This window comes from Ictalurus punctatus, chromosome 25 (genome assembly GCF_001660625.3).
Source record: "Ictalurus punctatus breed USDA103 chromosome 25, Coco_2.0, whole genome shotgun sequence".
NCBI classification, from domain to species: domain Eukaryota; kingdom Metazoa; phylum Chordata; class Actinopteri; order Siluriformes; family Ictaluridae; genus Ictalurus; species Ictalurus punctatus.
In genome coordinates, this window is record NC_030440.2 from 15,659,417 (window position 1) to 15,678,288 (window position 18,872).

Below are 18,872 nucleotides of genomic sequence, written 5' to 3' on the forward strand. Positions count from 1 at the left end.
CATCCTGGATCCATTTTGTTATTCTCGACACGTATTATCTGTACGTCTAATCTCAAACGACTGCTTAGCGTACGAGTAGTGCACTACGTAAACCGTTATTATATATCTGACGTAGTGCACTTGTGTAGCGAGCATTACTCTATTTGGGATTCAGCCCTCTGTTTAGCCTGACGCTTCCTGGAATGTGCCACCATCCCTGTTCAGCGGGTCGAACCGCTAATTCATATTTTGCACGATGTTCGGAAAAAAGCTCTTGTAACAGTATATATTACACATTTTATTATCTCTTCTATTTTACCAACATTTTACACATTTAATACTTTATTTTTTTTTTAGTTAATTATGATCCCCCCCATAATGTTCTTCAACGCACCCCTAAATCCGAAGAAATGGAAGAGTCCGGCGCCAAATCTAAAGTATGTTTATACACACAAGATGTACGGGTAAAGTTTTGTAAGTCAGCCGTGTGGTGTAGAAGGACGGACAATTCGTGAATAAATCCTCTAGTAGGTGAGTATATTATTATAAAATTGTTAAATATTAAATATGGATATTTGTTACCGAGGACGTTGTGCTCAGTTTGTTGGCTAACGTGCTAATATGCTAAACGCTAAACATATTCAGGCTTAAAAGTTTTAAACGCCGCCATTTTGTTTTTCTCTTATTAGTGAGTGATTTATATATGTCAATATCCGGTGCTACACAATATCTCTAACTGAAGTGTGTTTTTTAGTGTTAGTGTTACAGTTGAAATGTTTACTAAAAACATACTATGTCTGGTAAAATGTCTATAATTAATCATTCAGAGTAATTAAAGCAGCTCAGGGTGTTTAACTAGTGTTTAAGTGGCTGGGCGATATGACGGAAATATCCTATCACGGTTCTTCATACACGATATTTATATATAATATGCATGTGTGTATATCACGATATACAGGTTTGCTAATAAAGTGGCAGAAATTCAGAAGGAATGCATTTAAACCAATCCGTTTTAAATCATCATAAAGCTGTTTATTAGTGTGCTTCATGACATGGCTAAATAAATCCGTATCGGTGAATTTAATAAGGGTTTTTGAATGTCGTGTATTAACGCCACATTCGACTCGATTAGGAAATACGTCCTGGAAGAAAACACCTCTTCGACTCCGAAGGACGGGACGGTCTCCTCTACCCAGAGTTCAGCAAGATAATCAGAATGACTGCTCGCAGCATGAACGGTAAACAAAGTAGCAGTTCTTTATCTTTAAATGAGTTATACTGTATATACAAGTGTTTGCTTTAGATCAATCGATCAGCATACAGATGTACTTGATTATAAGACCCCCCCTTTCAGATCGAACACACACAGGTCGAAAATGATGTAATTCCACGCTCAGACTTTAGAGGTAAGTTAAATGCTTTAAACCTTAGGCGACGCCTTATACCTGAGTCTGATCTTCTTTGTTGAAATTATGTTCTGAGTGCCCATGAAATCAAAACTGAAGTTGTGTGACTTTTAGTATGATTATGTCAGCCTTAAGTTTCTCTATAAGCCCGTGTTCTCCAAAACAAAGACAAAATTCACATTTAGAAGATATACACGTCTCTCTCTCTACCACCAATATGGATCAACACTTTCGATGACATCATTCTGCACTTCAGCTTCTCATCAGATTTTCTGTCCAATCAAATGCTCTCTCTCTCTCTGGGGAAAGTGTCCCGCCCCAACGTTATAAAAATCCGTGGTATTAACTGTAGAGTATGGCTTAGCCTGTGCTGTGAGGTAAGATAAACGCTATTGGCTGTTTAAAAAGAGGGCGGGGCCAGTTATATTCGATGTTTCATTTGAAATTACATCAACGTATCGAATAACGCTGCTTGTTTCAAGGCACTTCACGAAGACTTTACGATGGCGCTGTATCTGTTTTTTTTTTTTTCGTTTGTTTGTTTTTTGTTTTGTTTTTTTAGCTCTGTCAGTCTATTTATAGATATTTTTTTTATAGATAACGAGTGTTTCAGAAACCAGGTATGCGCTGAACAACTCTGCTTGTTTTGAGGTAAGTGTGAGAGATGGATAGAGTACATAGAGTGGATGTAATAAAAATGAAGCATAGTGCACAAAGTTTCAAGGGAAACTGGACATTTTTGGGGCAAAATGAAGGACTTTTACTTTCATCAGCTGTGCAAGTAAACTTCTGGCTTCAGAAATATCTTGGGGAAATTGTGTACATTTCAGGATTGTTTGGTTAAACCACTGCTGCGTCCCAGTTCGCCTACTGTCTGTCCTGAACTAGATAAGATAAGATAATACTTTATTAATCCCCAGATGGAGAAATTAGGGTGTCACAGCAGCAGCAAAAAAGAAAAGAAAGAAGATATAGTAAGGGGAACAATACTGGGATATATAGAGTATATACAAGTATAAATATGTATAGACATAAGCGCAAACCCTATATACATATATAAGAGTGCAAAAGGTAAAGTATGGTACCCATATTACAACAGTGTAGCAGCAAATTTGTAGTGTAGTCAAAAGTAAGGTCTTCAGCATCCGAGATTAGAATTAGCGTGTGTCCAAAATCGTAATACATTGAAACAAGTATCCCAAACGTCCCCGGATGGTCTGTTATTTCTGGGAGGTTTTTGAAGTGTGGATCCATGGACACTATTTCAGCTAATATTACCAGCTAATAATCCTTCCTCCAGGGGGGAGGAGGAGTTTTATGCCTTTTTTTTTTTTTTCTTTTTTTTTTGCTTCACCGAATTCAAACTGCAAACTTGGCCGCATTTTAGAGAGGTGTAAATGAAATGTAGGAAAATAAATCAAGGGAATGGTAAATTAAACGAGATAGTATGGATGATGTAAGGAATAACGAACGAAGAAAAGCTGAAATACGACGAGGAGGTTGTCTACGGTGACGGCGTGCGTAACTAGGCAACAATGTTCTCGTCTGTTAGTATGTCCCAGTACTTGCGTACTCTCTTGCTACACTCGAGTCTTTACAAAAAAAAAAAAAAGGGTACATACTTTTAGTGCATAGTATAAGTAGGCGAATTGGGACGCAGCACATGTTACACACATTCCTGTTGCTAATTACAGTTTAAAGACCTAATCTAAATCCGGTTTAGTTCAAATGACCTGTTCCGTTGAGACTCGGAGCTTCATAAACCGTTTAAAAGTCGCGTCAAGTGCAAAGTGACTCCACATTTCAGGGCTTTCTTGTGAGTTGTATTAAAAATCGATAAAGGTAGGTCCGAGATCAGAGTTCATGCCGTGATGACGGGCTACAGGAGTGTTAGTGGGTATGATAAGACTGACGTGTGGGTTCTCTTCCAGGCTGAAGATGTGGCTGAACTCGGAGCAGGTGGCTCTCACAAGCCTGATGTTTGAAACCTACGTGACGGAGCATCACAGGAACGACATCCTGCAGATCCTGCAGGAACCTGATGAAGATGCGCATCACTCACTCGTGGTTAACGCTATGAACTTATTCGAAGCCAACATGGAGGTTGGCGAGTATTTCAACGCCTTCCCCAGCCAGGTGCTGCCCATATTCGACGAGGCGCTTCACGCCGCCGCGCTCGCCGTCTCTCGGTCCGAGCCGCCACCGAGCTCCTTCAGGATGAAACGCAACCTGCACGTCCGCGTCTCAGGTACAGTAAGACGACGACTTACAAGGGAGGGGAATACTCGTAATCAGTCCATCAATCTATCCATCCATCCATCAATCAATCATCCATCAATACATCCATCCATCAATACATCCATCCATCAATCTATCCATCCATCCATCAATCTATCCATCCATCCATCAGTCTATCCATCAATACATCCATCCATCAATCTATCCATCCATCCATCCATCCATCCATCAGTCTATCCATCAATACATCCATCCATCAATCATCCGTAAATACATGATTCCATCCATCCATGTATGAATGAATGACTGAATGAATGAATGTAGTGTTTATCCTACACAGGGTTGCGGGGGAGACTGGATCCTATCCCAGGGAACTTAATAGCGTGAGTCTAAACAAATAATAAACAAGATGCTGCGTCTGACAGTGAGATAGTATGTAAACTGTGGTTTAAAACATATCGGCAATAATATTACGTTTACTTTCCTGGAACTTGGGAAACAGCCTAAGGAGAAAAAAATATATATATATTTAAAGTAAGATTAAATTTTTTTTGTCTTCAGTCCCTAGATATTATGTTTTCTTTCTTCTTCTTCTTTCTGTTCCACATGACAACGCATTTTTAAAACAATTACCCATTTGATTTATTTCACTTGTGTGTGACACGACCGACTCGTGACTCTTCTATTTTAATAGTTGTGTTTTATAAAGTAGTACATGATTCAGGTCACATGAGCGCCTTCCTAAAAGAAAGCTCTTTGCTTGATCCCCCATGACTCGCTGTTGGAACATGCAGTGCACTAGATAGGGTGGAGTATTAGCACTACTTCATTATTGTTTGGTGCGCTTGTTATACAGAGGAAGAAACGAATAGTAAAGTAACAAACGAATTCCCGAGTCGACTCGAGTGTTGAAACTGGATTCGTTGTGCGGAAGAAACGACAGAAATGCACGAAAAGCTTTCGAGCTGGAACGTTTCTCCTCACATCGTATTTCCTCGGCCTGGTCCGCGTACGAAGCTGAATCCGTCTCGAAGAGCGTCACGCTCAGAATTAACATGACTCAATCGTCGCTTTGATTATCCGGTGCCTGAAAGGATTTTTTTTTTCTCTCTCTCTTTCATTAGCTCTGTTTGATGTGTGTCTTCTCAGAGTAAAGCGGCAGAGACACCTGGTTTCCCTGCGGGGGCGTTCAGGTAAAAAGTAAAACCCCAGCGGGATACAGCGACGAGGAAGAACTGCTCTCCGCAGGAGCTTTATCGATCACCAGACGAGCAGAAATGTTCTCTTCTCACTCGAGACGTCAGCTCTGAGTGACTCCGTATTGTCTGGGGAGATAGTGAGCGAATTATTATAGCTCCTGGCGTATGATGTGGATTTTTATTTTTTCTTTCATTACAACGACGTACCCGCTGTGCAGCGTATTTACTGCGTGCGGTTAACTTTAACGAACTTGTGCAGGAACACACGTCTGTTTCTGGGCGATAATGCCGTTTTCAGTACGGAAATGAATTTTAAGTAAGGAAACAAAACACTTGGTGGTGTGCCGCTGTAGGAAAATAATCAACTTCCATCACACCACACCGACGTTGATTTCATTTAAAAGAATTGCAAAGTAAATAATATATCAAATAAAGCTCAAATGTCCATCGTCTCTTTCCTTATCACGATATGTTTGAGAAAGTGTATTGTGACGTAATTCATCACGACCTGGAGATCATGTCGTCTCATCGCCCCGCTCTGGTTGTAGCAGGTCTAATTGAGAGGACGGTATTTAGAGATACCGTGTGCGATGAGATTACAGCTCGGGCGTGGAAAATCTCGCTCGCTCGCTCGCTCGCTCTTGCAACCGAAGCTGGAGGAAATTACCGGCACTGTGCCTGCGTCACACGGCTTTTATAAAATACTGTTCGCTTCACAGTCGTGAGCTGCTCTGGAGTCAGACTGAAAATAGCCGCAGGTTGTTCTTCACTCAGGGACATGATGAGAGCATAATGGACAATCTATAAATAGCACAGAGAGAGAGCGAGAGAGAGAGAGCAGGCGGGCGGTTATCAGACAGTCTGATTGAGCTGAGGACGAGCGCTCTTTAACCTGCCTTCACTGAAGGATGTTTACATCTGACTTTGAGTCTGATCTGTAGGGACGAGGTTTACCGAAGAGAGACAAAAAGCCAGAGGAGTGAGGAAGATTTATTATTATTATTATTATTATTATTATTATTATTATTATTATTATGTCTTGTGTAGGAGGAATAGAAAAGAGCATTCTATCCCCAGTGGCGCTTGTGTGGTGAAATATTGGACTGAATCTCATTGATGTTTCTGGTCACGTGGGCTGGAGAAGGGAAGTGTGTCACCTGTAATTACAGAGACACTCTGTACGCTCACAGATATGACGGATCAGGAAGTGCAGACGTCGCCGCGTCACCGTTTCCTGCACATTAATTTGGTACAAGTGAACTGCGCGTGCTCTTATCTCCTCTAATTGAAGTTATTAAGGCAGTGCTTTCATTTATTAAACAGCGCTGGCCTTTTAAAAATACTTTCAGGGTTACTTTATTTGCCGTCGCCTTCAGTGAAGCAGAGCACTGTGTGATTGATTTTTATTTATTTATTTATTTATTTATTTCCCTCACTCCTGCCTTGATTTGTGCCCCCACCCCCGACCATGGTAAGAGCTTTACTGTAGATGAGCTTACAGTGCCATCTAGTGACTTTCAAGTATTTATATTTATATTGAAATATATCTTTTACTCAGAATAGAGGGAAACGTGCAGCTTGGAAAGTTTTACTTAAAGGAGCCATTTGAATAAAAATAAGTCCACACCATTTCCTCCTTCCCACAAATATATTAAAAGGCCAAGACTTTTTGTTTTATTTAAACCTTATTCCCTATTGCACTTGTTGTTGTTGTTGTTGTTGTTGTTGTTGTTATTATTATTATTATTATTATTATTATTGTTGTTGTTGTTGTTGTTGTTGTTATTATTAAAGCATACCCATCTGAGAGATTTTCTATCAAATCAAATCAGTTGTTTTTTCCCCCAAAAATATAAAGAAATTTGTCATTTTAACCAGTTTGACCTAAATTTTTAAAATAATAATGATCAATATAATTGATCGATTATATTTAAGTATATATCAAATGCTCTGTGTTGCTGATCCGTATCGTTTCTGACTCTGCACTCCGAGCCCGAACTTCCTGACGCACTGGGACGTGCGAAGAAAGAATTTCACAATGTGTATGTGACAAATAAAGGCTTCTTCTCTTTCTGCCAAGTCACTAGACGGTGATACAGTACGTGTTTGAGATCAATTTCAAGTTCAATCCCAGATCCGAATGATCTCTCGGCTCCATCGTTTTCAAACTACAGTTATGTATATGTAATGTATAAAATATACTTGGTCAAAGCAGATTTAATAAATTGTCCATCATATGTCGTGTCTGAAACTCCAGGTTTGCCCGTGTGTCCCGAAATGACCAGAGAACACATCCCTAAAGCCCGGGACGTGGGCCACTTCCTGTCCGTCACCGGCACCGTCATCCGCACCAGCGTGACCAAAGTGCTGGAATACCAGCGGGACTACATGTGCAACAAGTGCAGACACGTGTTCTCCGTGCAGGCCGACTTCGAGCAGCACTACAGCTTCACGCCACCCAGCCGCTGTCCCAGCGAGGACGAGTGCGGCTCCTTCAAATTCACCTGCCTAGCTGAACGAGACGCCCCGCCGTCATCCTGCAGAGACTACCAGGAGATCAAGATCCAAGAGCAGGTCAGGACCTCGGGAGAGAGGCATTCTGGGAAATCTAATCATTGTAAATTGTAGCGAAGTTGCCAGGCTTCTTGTCCGCTCCAGTCCTCTGCAGTGGTTTTAAACGCGAGTCCTCCTGAGTGATGGGGTTCTGTTGCCTCGTTGCAGGTACAGAGGCTCTGCGTGGGCAGCATCCCTCGCTCCATGCTGGTCATTTTAGAAGACGATCTGGTGGACAGCTGCAAATCAGGTAAAACACGCTGTGCTCAGAGGGAATATACTTCTTAAACAAACCGCAAGCCCAGTTCTGTCCAAACGAATGCAGTACGATTCCTGTTCGCTTTGGATTTGGGCTTGTAAGAGTTATTTAAACTGCTTTTTACATCAGGGATTAGGAGAAACAATGCAACTACCTTAATAAATAAATAAATAAACATCAGGCGCTCATGATCAAATTAGCCATTTCCATCTGCAACATGAAGTCTTGTCTCTCAGTCAGTGAATAAGAACCTGAACTCCAAGTGATGATATCTAATGCTGAGACCTTTTAAATGTTTTAACATTAATATTTAATGAATATTTTAATATTGGAAAAGGACGTATTTAATCCCTTTAACATTTTCATCTGTATTGTACACAGTTCTTTTAATGTAATACACATCATAGTTAAAGAAAAAACCACTCGAGTCATGTTTATTTAATGATTTAATAAAAAGACATTATGCAGTCGTATACACTGTATGCTATTATACTTTTTTCATATAATAAAAGTGATCACATTTTATTCAGTGTTTGTTGTAGCCACTGTGTGCATCTTTGAGGGGGAAAAATAGTCATGTGGTCACTGACTGTGTTATCCTGGTTGTATGTATATACACTATAGCCAAAAGTATGTGGACACCTGACTATCACACCCGTATGTCCTTGTTGGACATCTCGTTCCAGATTTATTCCAACTTTGCTGTTATAATAACTAGAGCTCGACCGATAATCACTTACCAATATTTTTTCCAGATATAATAATTTACATAATCGGATATCGAGTCCACCAATAAATGGCGCCATCTTGTGGGCAATTAATCTTTATTTTAAACGCTTGATATGTAGTTTAAGCAGCTTGGTGCTAAGAAATGGAGACAAACTCACATAATCATGTAATCTTTTTTACCCCATCGGTGGTTTTTATTTATTTATTTATTTTTTAAAAAGTAACGGTGCACATTATTTTTCATTTTTTTTTGTACTCTTTGAGATCCCTCTTTTTATTGGTGTATAAATAAGACACTTTTTTTTTTTTTGTATGCAAGGAGGAAGTGAAATTGACAAAATTGTTATAAGTAAAACGGTTTGTTCGGTTCAGTGGTGTTATCATTGTGTAAATAACAGAAGTAAAACAATAATTAAATATTGGTTCTCAGGCACATAAACATGAAAATATCCGTATCGGTTATAAAAAAAAAAAATCAATATCGGTCGACCTTAATAATAATAATAATAATAATAATAATAATAATGATGATGATGATGATGATGATGATAATAATAATAACAATAACCTTTTCTGGGAAGGTTTTCAACTACATTTTGGGGTGTGGCTGTGGGGATTTGTGTTCATTGAGCTACAAGAGCATTAGTGAGGTCTGGTTCTGGAGTTAGATGAGGAAGTCTTGGGTGCAGTCTGCATTCCAGTTCATCCCAGAGGTGTTCAGTAGGGTTGAGGTCAGGGCTCTGTTCAAGACGCTCGAGTTCTTCCACTCCAACCTTAACACTTTACACACCACGTCTTCACGGAACTGGCTTTGTGCACAGTGGCATCATCATGCTGGAACAGGTTTGATCCTCTTAGTTCCAGTGAAGGGAAATTATAATGCTACAGCATACAAAGACATCCTATACAACATATGTGCTTCCATATTTGTTTGTGGAAGAACTTCATACTTCTGGCCTTGCAGTGAATATAAGACTAATAGAATGAAAGGTTTGTTAACAATACTGTAACCACAGCTTCACTGAGAACATCACAGGTTATTTGTGTTTTCACCAGGAGATGATATCACGGTGTATGGGGTGGTGTGGCAGCGCTGGAAACCACTGTACCAGGACTCTCGCTGTGATGTGGAGATTGTCCTGAAGGCCAACTACATCGAAATCAACAACGACCAGTCCACAGCAGCAGTGGCGCTAGAGGACTTTCAGAAAGAATTTGAGGAATTCTGGGAAATTCACAAGCACGACCCTATAGCTGGTATATACATATTTGCATCAGACTAAATCTTTATATATTTTGTGACTGATCACACAATTCTATCCTGATGGGCGTGGTCTCTTCAAGGTAAACTCCGCCCCATACACTCAAATCTCTATACGTTTAAACATATAGAAGAGTCTGTCATTTGTATCTCTTTCTTTCTTTGTTCTAACAATCTTAAGGCAGGAATCAGATTCTGATGAGTCTCTGCCCCCAGGTGTTTGGGATGTATGTGGTAAAGTTGGCTGTAGCCTTGGTTTTGGCAGGTGGAGTGCAGCGAGTCGATGCCTCGGGAACGAAGGTGAGAGGTATGTGTGTTCCTCTGCACGCCCACTAAATGAATAAAATGCTTCAGGGCACGCAGTTATAGGAAAATAATCGCAACGATAACTCTGCTGTACGTCGTGTCGCATCACCCCACTCTGTCACTGATTATTTTCCTTTAACAGTAGTTATAGTACAAAAGGGTTTTATTCCTCTTATAATAGAAAAGCTATTTCACCAACAATAGCATTTAAAAAATAATAATAATAATAATAATTAAATAAAGAACGACGCATACAACCCTGATTCCAAAAAAAGTTGGGGTGCTGTGTAAAATGTAAATAAAAACAGAGTTGCAAATCTCATAAACCCAGATGTCATTCACAGTAGAACATAGAAAACATATCAGATGTTTAAACTGAGGATTATATGTACTATTTTAAGTGGAGAATAAAGTGATTTTGAATTTGATGGCCGCAACACGTCTCAAAAATGTTGGGACGGAACCAACAAAAGGCTGGAGAAGTAAGTGTTAATAAAAAGAAACCACTGGAGGAACATTTTGCAACTAATTAGGTTAATTGGGTACAGGTCAGTAAGATGATTGGGAATAAAAAGAGTATTTTAGAGAGGCAGAGTCTCTCAGAAGTAAAGATGGGATGGAATCTGGACGGAAGCAGATGTTGATCTAAAACCTGTGTATACCTTTCAGCATCGACGTCGCCTTTCCAGATGTGCAAGCTGTACATTACACCGACAATAGTGCACCCCCATACCATCAGAGATGCAGGCTTTTGACCTGAACGCTGATTAAAAAGCCTTTTTTTTTTTTTTTTTTTTTTTTTTTCAGAAAACAGTACATTTCCTCAGTTTAAACATTTGATATGGTTTCTATGTTCTATCGTGAATAACATACGGGTTTTATGAGATGAGATTTTCAAATCATTGCGTTCTGTTTTTATTTACGTTTTACCCAGCGTCCCAACTTTTTTGGAATTGGGGTTGTATTTATCCATTTTTAGTTTAAACTTTTAATGTTGTAGAACATCTGTGAAACAAATTAGTTCCTGTTATCACTTATGTTATGCTATGTTCTACAGCTATAAACACTCGTTCCATCACCATTCTTCCTTTTTCTCCTTTCTTTCTCTTGAAGTTAATAAGACCCCCCCCCCCCCAAAAAAAAAAAACAAAACAAAACAAAAAAAACAATAGTTTATATAAGTGAAAAATCAGAACTTGCAAAATCCTCTATGCTGAACACTCTCTTGGTGACTTTTACAAAACACTGGAGACTCCTTCCACAAATGTTCAACATGTCCATCATGAATACGTCACCATATCAACGATGATACGCTAGTGTTTGTTAAAACCAATAGTGGACCGTCCTCCATACAAGTCCCTGTGAACGAGCTATTGTTATAGAAACGATAATACATCGATATGAATTTGAGCTGCGTCTTGCAGCTGGATCTACTGTCGGATCTACTATGGAAAATGAATCGATACGTTCTGACCAATCAGAATCGAGAAACCAGCAGCTCTGTGGTGTAAAGATGTTTATTTCCGGCAGGCGAGTCTCACCTCTTGCTAGTGGGTGACCCGGGCACCGGGAAATCTCAGTTTCTGAAGTACGCAGCAAAAATCACGCCGCGCTCAGTCCTCACTGCTGGCATCGGCTCCACTAACGCAGGTGCTGACTCGGCTTTACTATAAATACCTTCGCGTCTACAGAGGAGGGCAGTCCGGTATCTGATACTCTACGTGTGTGTGTGTGATCACTAGGTCTGACGGTAGCAGCAGTGAAGGACTCCGGAGAGTGGCACCTGGAGGCAGGAGCGCTGGTTCTCTCTGATGGAGGCCTGTGCTGCATAGATGAGTTTAACAGCATTAAGGAACACGACCGCACCAGCATCCACGAGGCCATGGAGCAGCAGACCATCAGTGTAGCTAAAGCCGGGTTAGCGACGCTCCACTCTGTCTTAAACCTGCTGCAACCTCTACAACTACAGTGCTCCTTATACGTTTATTACATGTCACGCTGTACAAGATCCTGTGTTTCAGCACCAGAATATAAACAATTTACGATGCACAGAAATGTGCATGGGTCATCTGTGATCGTCTGGCATGCAGGTATTGTGTGTAAACCCGTCGTTAGACAATAGCACAGTGACCTACACGGGTTCGTTATTCATCTGTCTACAGATGTTCTTGCATCGGTTCCTGAACTGTCACCGCCTTGTCATTTTATGGCTGTCGCTTTATTCTGAAAGAAAACTGTGATATCAGTGTGTGAACATTAACGGTGCGTGTTTCTCTCTCACACACAGAATGGTGTGTAAACTGGATACCAGGACAACGATACTTGCAGCCACCAATCCTAAAGGCCAGTACGACCCTAATGTGTCCGTGTCTGTGAACGTAGCTCTGGCCAGTCCTCTCCTCAGCCGCTTTGACCTGGTTCTCGTCCTGCTGGACACCAAGAACCCGGAGTGGGACAAAATCATCTCCTCGTTCATCCTGCAGAATAAAGGTTCAGCTCAGTCAGCCTGTAATCTTTTTTTTCTTTCTTTCTTTTTATTATTTTTTTTTTATCCTAGTGCATCACACTCATGCCTCACCTATGACATGATGGGTATTATTATAAACCTGTTACAGTGAGCTTTAATGCGTGTTTGTTTTCAGACACGTGTATCCCGGCAGCACGTCTTTAAAATGGCACTCGGGGAATGTTGTATGGCAGAAGGGCACGCCTGATCGCTCCGTTCTGTGTACTTCAATTCCATGCAATAAGCGCACAAGCATTAGCGATATTTTGAACCATGGGCTTTATGTTGTGTTCCTGAGCTAAATCCAATTTCTGTGTTCTGTCCTCCTTTAAAATCTCAATATTCTCTCGGGTACGGTACCCGTTTTACTATATGTACTGCCATTACACACTACACAGGGTTACCCCTGGCGTCCCTTTATTTTCTTCTACTGCCGTCTTTTGTTTGAGCATAATTGATAGAAAATGACTAAAATCGCGTTACGGTTCATCCGTTTTCATCGTCGTGTTTATGATCTTTGTCTCCCGCAGGTGTCCCGAGTCAGTCTTCATCATTATGGAATATGGAGAAGATGAGAGCGTACTTCTGCGTGATAAAGAGGCTGCAGCCGCGCATCACTGAGGACGCCAACTCCATCCTGACCCGCTACTACCAGCTACAGAGACAGAGCGACAACCGGAACGCCGCACGCACCACCATCCGCATGCTGGAGAGCCTTGGCCGTCTCGCAGAGGGTCTGTCCTTCTTCTCTCACACCCACATACTTACCATACTTATTAGTATATATCTTACCATACTTTCTAGTATATATCTACAACGGATATAAAAAAGTCTACACAAAATGTCTCCTGTTAAAATATCCTGGTAAAATAACCTGGTTGCATAAGTATGCACACCCTTTTACAACTGGGGACGTGGCTGTGTTCAGAACGAACCAATCACATTCAATCTCATGTTCAAAAGTAATTATCATACAGATGTTAAATGATCAATTCAATTATTCTGATTAACCCCAAATAAAGACCAGCTGTTTGTCTAGGATCTTCTTGACATTTTCTTGGCTTTGCCCGACTGCCGATGCCATGGTTCGCAAAAAGAGCTTACAGAGCATGCATGGTATCTTGCTTGTTAAAAGATATCGCTCAGGAGAGGGGTAGAAAAGCATTTCCAAATCATTAGATGTACCATGGAACACTGTGAAGTCCACCATCAGAAAATGGAGCACCACAGTGACATCACCAAGAACAGGACGTCCCTCTAAAATGTATAAAAAGACGACAAAAACGTACCAGGGAGGCTGCAGAGAGACCTACGGCAGCATTAAAGGAGCTGCAGGAATATCTGACAAAGTACTGATTACTCTCTGCGTGTGTGTGACAACAGTCTCACATATTCTTCACATGTCTCGGGTATGGGCTAGGGCGGCTAGACGGAAGCCCTTTCTTGAAAAAAAAATCGAAGCCCGACTAAATTACCCCAAACCATGTGGCAAAATGTGTTATGGTCTGATGAGACCATTTCCAAAAGGTATAATAATTTGATCATTCCAAAAGGTGTCAATAAATGAAGCATGGTGGTGGCGGCATCATGCTTTAGGACTGCTTTTCTTCAGACAGAACTGGGGCTTTTTTCAAGGTGGGGGGGAAATCATGAATAGCTACAAATATCTGCTGATTTTTTGTGCAAAACCTTCAGATATCTGCTAGTAAGCTGAAGATGAAAAGGAATTTCACCTTTCAGCTCGACAGCGACCCAAAGCATACATCCAAATCAACAAAGGAACGGTTTAACCAAAAGAAGATCAATGTTTTTGAATGGCCCAGCCAGAGCCTAAACCTGAATCCAACTGAAAATCTGTGGGGTGACTTGAAGCGAGCTGTGCACAGATGTCGTCCTCACAGTTTGATGGATCTAGACCGTTTTTACAAGAAAGAATGGGAAAATATGTACCACGCTGATAGACTCTTCCACAAAAGGACTGAGTGGTGTAATAAAATCAAAAGGTACTTCAACATAGAATTAGTTTAGGGGTGTACAAACTTATGCAACTAGGTTATTGTAAGGGTTTTTTTTTTTTTTAAATTTGTATTTATTCCCTAAAATGTTTGATTGTTTTTCATTAAATCCTTATATGTTGTAATTGCACATTGAGAGTGGGGGGGAAGTCCTGACATGATTTATCTTGGTTTCCTTTTTGTTTACATAAAAAATAAAACATGCCCTTTTTTTTTATTTTTTTTTTAAACAGGGGTATGTAGACTTTTTTTTCTTTCTTTTTTTCTTTGTATTATTTAATATATTTGTGTGTATATATATAAAGTAATACACACTTTTAAAACTGCATTAGAGCCCTGATCAGCACTAAAACAGCCACATCATTTTATTATTTATTTATTTATTTATTTTTATTATTTAAAAAAAAAAAAATTTAATCCGTTTCCTGTTTCCAGCCCATGCCAAGCTGATGTTCAGAGAGAGCGTGACGGTGGAGGATGCCGTAGTGGTGGTGTCTGTTATGGAGTGCTCCATGCAGGTACGTCCCCTCCAGGAGCATGTGACTTATATAAAAATAGTCATTATTTAATAAGTAAAAAAATGAAAACACATTGTGGTATAAGAGTAATGAACGACTTGGGAGCATGCCGTTATAGGAAAATAATCAAGTTTGTCACGGTAACAGTAACTCCACTTTGCACTGGGCCTCGTCGCTGATTTATTTTCCTCTAGCAATACATTCAAGCCCTCTTATCTAACTATTTCAAGAATATACAAACGATATACTACCTAAATAATAGAACCAATAGTGTCTCCTTATTTGTTTAGGAAACATCTTTTGCTATTCCTATAAATCAGACACTCTGGGGTTTGTGTGTCTTGGCCACAGGGTGGCGCACTGCTCGGTAATGTGAACGCTCTGCACACGTCCTTCCCTGACGACCCCGGAGAGCAGTACAGAAGCCAGTGTGAGATTGTTCTGGAGGGCCTGGGCCTCACACACATCCTCGACAAAGAGCTGCAGAGGCTCTCAGGGTAAACCGCGTGTTAATGGAGCGACCACGATTGTCCCTAATTATCAGTAAACGCACGTCTTCAGCCGAGCCGCTTCACTCCACGCCACTCCACACGATGACTGGGAGACAAATCGGATTTTCAGGCCTTCCCCGATGACCCGCTGTTTTCATAATTAGGTGTAGAAACGTGTGCGCGGGTCTATTCTGAATTCGTGCCGCGGTTATAAAATAAGTATTCAAGTGTAACGATGCACCTGGAGTTTTTATTTTATTATTCTGTAATTGTGTATATTTTTCCTTCATGAAAAACGTTATGAAACCCGACGCACTTTTATGACAACGTTTTTATCCATCATGAAAAGCATTAGGTTTAATATATTTCCAACAAATGGAATTATTTAGGTACTTTTCTAAGTATTGAAGGCAAAAAATAATAATAAATCGGCCGTACATTTGATTATTTGAGACCTTATACTTTCACCTAATTTAAGTCTGTATCTATGCTAAATCCTGAACGTTTTGGACAAGTGACTCTTGTGCCATATGGTGAGAGAACAGGGTTTGTTTGTTTTTTTTAAAATAAAATGTAATTAATTGTATGACTTTTTAATAATATAAAAAATATTAAGTTGTTAAAAACGTTCCATCAGGCACTCACTGGAGTCGCCCCTTCTCTCAAATAGCGTTTTATTGGCCGACTGGTACACCACGTACTGGTTAGAGGTTAAGTAAATGCAGGGAACAATAAGCTACTTATTTGGGATTTTCCCCCCATTTAAAATAAATAAATTCACAAGTAACGTGGTATAAATGTATTACATACCGGGGAGTGAATAAATTATGAAGAATCCACAACGTTAGGATTTTTACGGAGTAAATTTGATTCTTCTTTGCTTACAGACGTAACAAAGAAAGGTTTATGTGATGCGTGGGGTGGGGGGTGGGGGACCACGAAGGGACGTGCTGTTGTGGGAAAATAATCAGTGACCGGATGCGACCTGATACAAAGCGAGTTATTTGAGTTATTGCTGTCACCACTGTCAGAGCTGCTGTCCTAGACAACGAATCAACACCTGGCCAATCGGAATCGAGAATTCAACAGTGTTTTTCACTCCGTGGCGGTGTAACACGACAGGTTCATTCTTATTCGGCATTCGAATGCATTTAAATATTTTAATATAAGTAACTGAGTGTCGAATCGAAATGTAAAGCTCTTTAGAGTGGATATCTATAGGGCTTGTTTTCATACTTGGAAATATTTTTTTAAATGACGGGTTAAATTTAAAGAAAATCAATGTTCCCCATCCCTCATTTTCGTGCTTTCTCCCTAATTCAGGAAGAAGGACTGCGGTGACGAGTCGTCCGGAGGTAAGCATCCGAGTGACGCGCGCAGAGAGAGCGCAAACAGCGATGAGACGTCTGCGTCTGACCCAGGCCTCGGCTGGTTTCACAGCTTAACCAGTCCAGCTGAAGGGAATTCAGCATTCCCGGCATCTCCCATTCGTTCCTCTACACAGTATCTCACAGCTAATACAACGTGCCCTAGTGTGTTGCCTAGCAACAGTGGCTCGGAGCCTGGCGAGGGCTCGGCGTGGGAGAAGCAGGCCGATGAAGACTGCAGTTCAGTGGTGCAAAAGATCTCCAAAAAGCTCAGGACCAAACGATTGAAAGCGATGAACACCGAGCGCTCGGAGAAGGCTGCGGACGAAAGATTAAATACCGAGCGGCCGGCATCTCCACGCACGCTTCCGTGCCACAGCACGCCGATGGTGGACAGGAAACGACCTTCTAAAAGAAAAGCGCAATCTTTTAGTCCACCCGTGATGGAACAGTCCGAGAGTGAAAATCTACAGGTCGACCTGTCGAGCTTCACCTTCAGACCCAGAGAGAGGATGACGCACACGGATCAGGCTAGTGGGTCAAATCTGGCTCCTACAACGGATAACAAACGAATTTCACAACCGAAACGAAAAGAGAAGGAGCACAACCAGTGTTGTGAGCAGCCAGCAGAGGGCAGCAGTGTGTGTAAGAAGCTCCGAACTCGAGTCCAGGCTGAAGTCGTCGGAGACATTCCTTCTGAAAAGCCACGCGAGAGAGACGGAACAGCTGACGACGCAGCGCACAAACGCCAGCAACTCGTCCGCGACCTGAGCACCGCGCCTCCAAACCAGCCCGATTCCTCCGTTCGGCCATGCCAACCGAAGACTAAAGTGGCTTCCTCCACCCTGGCCAAGCTCTCCGTGTTCTCTTTTGTTCCCTCTCCTGAGGAAAAGACCAGCCAGAATCTTACCACAGCTCCAACACAGGAGAACAACACGCCGGTTTCCAAGGACGACGCGATGCCAAAAGATGCCAGCGCAGCAGAAAGCGCACACACGAGCACTGTGACTGCGGAGCAGAAAAGCTTGACGAATTCAGCCACAGAGATCCGTCAGAAGACCGGCAGACCACACGCGAGGACTGAGACGTGTGAGGAACAATCGGCGAGCTCCAGGAAGAGGAAGTGCTATGAGCTGAGCTCAGCACGTCTTTTCTCTGGCCTGTCCTTCTTCAGCTCCTCTATTGTAGATGATGAAGCTCTCGATGTGGATTGGGAGAAGGAGTCCAGCAAGAAAGTTTCATAATTTAAGATATCTGTATGTACAGTAAAGTTGCATTGAAATTATACTCCAGTCGAAGCTCTATCCAGTACATCTCTAGGTTATGCATAATCACCACAAGCAAACACGATTTCCTGTTTTGAGAGAAGCACAACCTCCCCCCGCTTCCTCCCCTGCCATCACACCATTACTACTGTTTCTCTGCACGGAATCTACAGTTTCTTCTTCATTTACTAACCTTTTCGCCAGCAGATGCCGCAAACGTAATGTGCCATAAACATGTTGACCCGTTATAGCCTCCAATTATGCACAAGTTTGGCATGAACAGGTTTTTCCTCAATACAGGAAACGGTGTACGTTCTTGTCCCCGGTAATCACACGTACACTACGGATGCTGTGGATGGAAATGAGTCTAAAACAGACGCTTCCTTTAACGTGGAAAAAAACAAAACATTGTAGATATGAACCTTGTCTTATGATGTAAAATCTCTCTTGTTGGGTTAGGTGAAATGAAAAGCTGGTCGAAGGGGGGGGGAGTAGTCTCCTCCTGCTGTTCTAAAGCACTGCCAAGTTATGAATCAACAGTAAAAAATGCACTCTGTACTCCTTTATCAGCAAGTATAATGCTCCTTTGTGCTCCCCTGTGTTTAGTGATGATATACTGACTATGCTTCGCCATCACACTTCTCTTATTGCTGTATTTATTATGTTTTTCCATGACCGCTTCCTTCAATATGGTAGGATAACCGCTGACAGAACTGCGACTGCTCGTTACGTCGCGTTTTTACGTGTGCTGGAGTTCTACAGCGAGTACATCTACGCGCA

At 41.3% G+C, this 18,872-nt stretch overlaps 1 protein-coding gene across 8 annotated transcripts in view; it reads left to right on the forward strand.

Annotated features, from left to right (window-relative positions):
* The first annotated feature begins 390 nt into the window (after positions 1–390).
* The window catches only part of mcm9 (minichromosome maintenance 9 homologous recombination repair factor), a 19,776-nt gene continuing 1,294 nt past the window's right edge, over positions 391–18,872 (forward strand). The window contains exons 1-16 of one of the 8 annotated variants that reach the window (XM_017455989.3): positions 391–510; positions 1,112–1,217; positions 1,334–1,385; positions 1,983–2,036; positions 3,317–3,633; positions 7,080–7,396; positions 7,544–7,625; positions 9,420–9,620; positions 9,806–9,931; positions 11,461–11,580; positions 11,673–11,847; positions 12,218–12,420; positions 12,967–13,170; positions 14,887–14,969; positions 15,321–15,466; positions 16,784–18,872. The exon at positions 16,784–18,872 is cut by the window's right edge and continues 1,294 nt beyond it. In XM_017455989.3, the coding sequence (XP_017311478.1) occupies positions 3,324–3,633; positions 7,080–7,396; positions 7,544–7,625; positions 9,420–9,620; positions 9,806–9,931; positions 11,461–11,580; positions 11,673–11,847; positions 12,218–12,420; positions 12,967–13,170; positions 14,887–14,969; positions 15,321–15,466; positions 16,784–18,071 (3,255 nt within the window). In that variant the 5' untranslated portion in view covers positions 391–510; positions 1,112–1,217; positions 1,334–1,385; positions 1,983–2,036; positions 3,317–3,323 and the 3' untranslated portion in view covers positions 18,072–18,872. Of the gene's footprint in view, positions 511–1,111; positions 1,218–1,333; positions 1,386–1,982; positions 2,037–3,316; positions 3,634–3,949; positions 4,007–7,079; positions 7,397–7,543; positions 7,626–9,419; positions 9,621–9,805; positions 9,932–11,460; positions 11,581–11,672; positions 11,848–12,217; positions 12,421–12,966; positions 13,171–14,886; positions 14,970–15,320; positions 15,467–16,783 lie in introns of those variants that run through there. The other 7 variants (XM_053675847.1, XM_017455991.3, XM_053675846.1 and 4 more) reach the window with 7 other exon arrangements.